A 3,040-nucleotide genomic window follows, 5' to 3' on the forward strand; every position below is an offset into this window, starting at 1 on the left:
CAGCGGACACGTCGTGCCAGATAGTTCAGCTGAGTCACTGGGCCACACCCCACTGGCTATATAAGCAAGGGGTGTGGCATGTGAAGTTTCGTGACGGACAATTTTTGATGGATATTCTGTTGCAAGCTTTCTGGCAAGTTATTGTGGAGTTATCTTTGTTTGCTGTGTCTTATCAGTAAAGGCTTGGCAGGCAGCTACGGAGTTGCTGCCAAGGAATTCATTTGCCTTTGTCTGTGTCGAGTAGTTTTTCAGGCCTCGGCTGCCTGGTTGGGGGGGGTGGGTCGGACGGGGGACAGAACAGTATGGTTACTCTGAAACTCCATTGCTCAATGAAAGGCCACAGCATCCATACAATCAAAAGGTTTGATTAGCTTAGAGCAACTTTCTTCAGTTTAGGTTCTTCTGAAGTCCTGGGCAACTCTCTGGCTGGGAATTATGGGAGTGAAAATTCAATATCCTATGAAGATGAAATTTGGGGAGGTCCATTTAGATACGAAAGGCCATTCCTCTACCATCCACTCCTGCCTGTAACCGGGTCTGGAACCAAAACTCCACAAAACCCCACATTGAATTTTCCTTCCTCACTATGTCCCATGTAATAAACCTCCCCTACGTAGGATAATGGATAAGAATGGTGTGCCTCTATGCCCCTTACCAGCTGTGGGTCCCAAATCAGAATCACAGGATGGAGGCCGATGTGGCTCTAGGGCAGGATAAACGGTGAAGCGAGAGAATCTGAGAGTGTCCACGAGGCTGGACTCCGCCCGCTTGGCTGATGGCAACAAGGCAGGTGTCATGGGCACTGGTGAAGACAGGACTGGGTGTGGCTGTGCTGTGCTGGGGTCTGACACCATGGAGACGTAAGATGGGTTCTGAGCCATGAGGGGGAAATCATCGTCCCACTCAAAACTGCCACCTGAGTTGAGAAGGAAGAAGAGGGAGGGTAGGAAGGGGACTAGATTGGCGCTCACTGTTATAGGCTACAAGAGTAAAGAAGAAGATAAAAATATAATCAGTAGTTCTGACATGAGGTCATGTTTAAATCTTAATCTGGCTGGGTCCACATAACATGCTGAAGTAGACTAAAAGAATACGTTGTGTGAGCAGACCATTATATTAGACCGGTGGTTCTCAACCTGTGGTCCACAGATCCCTGGTGTGTGTGTGTGTGTGTGTGTAATGTCATCACATGGGGTCTGTGAAGGCTTGAAGAAATGTTATGATTTAAATCTTGAGTTAAGTCTTGGGGGTCCCATGGCCATGGTCCGTGGCCACAAAAGGCATTTAAATGGGGTGGTGAAGAAAAGGTTGCGAACCACTGTATTAGACCATTGTCTGGCTGATTTGTTTGGGCACAGCATGTTGCTTTTTATGAGCAAAGCAGCTCTGTTTAATTCACCCAGCTTTAAGTTCCATATATCGTATGAGCCCAGTCTTTGAGTCACTGCTGAGTAGAAGACAGCACAAGAACTAGACAGCTGCAGAAAGATTTCCTTCGTAGGGCTTAGATGCATCGGTAGGAAAAAATATATAGCAATGCATAGATTTTCCTAATGTCATTATTTCCTAATTCCTCCAATTTGCTCAACTCCATCTCAGGTCCTTCTGCTCTGCAGCTCCCATTTGACAAGTTAATTTCGGGATGGAAGCATAATCACTTTTAGTTCTTTAGATCAACTAGTCTTTTCACAGACATATATGTGTTTCACAAACACCTGGCTAATGATCTATGCTCACACACACCCTGTTAGAACATGTAATTTCACCATGAGGAAATTCTTTCTGCAACTAAACTTTATTGGCATGCTTTGTACAATAACTCGTGTTAAAAAAAAAGTCTTCCTATCATCTGCAAGTTCTGGCTTCCCTTTCTTCCATTATGCTAGGGAGGAAATTTGAGGACTTGTACTGGAAAATCCTGACTGCTGCTTCCCTCTCAGTCCATTGATCTGCTGGGTAGACTCTGTCAAAATGAATGGGAGTTCCAGATGCCCGTATTTGATCTTACAGGCCAAAGGAGGTCACCTCAGGGCTATTTAGGCTTCCTAAAGCATCTCTTAAACTAAGCAGGATTAAAGCCTGGCTGCCCCAAAGACAACTTGTCAGACAGTGAAGACAGATGCCAAAGTGTGTTCTGAATATAGGAAGCTCCATAAATCCTTTGCCTCTCTGTGTGTCATTGAATAAGTCTCTGGGAAACACTTATGAGTACTTGGAAAAGTACTATTAAGCCACTAGAAGGGGGCCAACTCTGTATAAGGAATTTAGCTCAATTTATGACACCATTATTTATTTATTTGGATCCCACCTTTATTATTTTTACAAAGTAATTCAAGGCGATCAACATATGCAACACATCTTCCACCTCCTATTTTCCCCACAACAACAACCCTGTGTGGCACATTGGGCTGAGAGAGAATGACTGGCCCCAAAATCACCCAGCTGGCTTTCATGCCTAAGGCGGGACTAGAACTCAAAGTCTCCTAGCTGCTAGCCTGGTGCCTTAACCACTAGACCAAACTGGCTCTATTTGTTTATTTGTCACAATTTGTGGCACAGGCCACTGCTTCATGTGACTTTCAAAAGACCAAAGAGAAGTTCAGGGACAGGCTGATGAATGACATTTAGCTATAAAGTCTAGAGAAGCTCCAGATCTCATGAGCAACTATGACAGCTGATTATTGGCCCAATGCAAGGAACGGATTGCCTGCCTTGAACTATCTACACATGTTGGTCTGGAGGGAAGGAGAGAGAAAGATAGACAGACGTACAGTTAGGACAGGGGTAGGCAACCTTGGCTCTTTTATGACTCGTAGACTTCAACTCCCAGAATTCCTGAACCAGCTATGCTGGCTCAGGAATTCTGTGAGTTGAAGTCCACGAGTCATAAAAGAGCCAAGGTTGCCTACCCCTGAGTTATTATTATTATTATTATTATTATTTTTAAGACTTATATGCCGCCCTTCTCCCCACGGGACTCAGGGCGGCTCACAGCATATTAAAACAACATAGTACATTTCCCCAATAAACGCCAATTAAA

The 3,040-nt window shown here is 44.6% G+C and overlaps 1 protein-coding gene across 1 annotated transcript in view; it reads right to left on the reverse strand.

Moving 5' to 3' along the window:
* LOC107297673 (serine/threonine-protein kinase LMTK3-like) overlaps window positions 1-3,040 on the reverse strand; it is a gene marked incomplete at its 5' end in the record, with an annotated part of 60,408 nt that overhangs the window by 1,784 nt on the left and 55,584 nt on the right. Inside the window, one exon of the mRNA XM_029286363.1 lies at window positions 656-916. Within this exon, the coding sequence (XP_029142196.1) occupies window positions 656-916 (261 nt within the window). The remainder of the gene's footprint in view (window positions 1-655; window positions 917-3,040) is intronic.

Source organism: Protobothrops mucrosquamatus, unplaced genomic scaffold (genome assembly GCF_001527695.2).
Source record: "Protobothrops mucrosquamatus isolate PMUCROS unplaced genomic scaffold, P.Mucros_1.0 scaffold3454, whole genome shotgun sequence".
Taxonomy (NCBI): Eukaryota; Metazoa; Chordata; class Lepidosauria; order Squamata; family Viperidae; genus Protobothrops; species Protobothrops mucrosquamatus.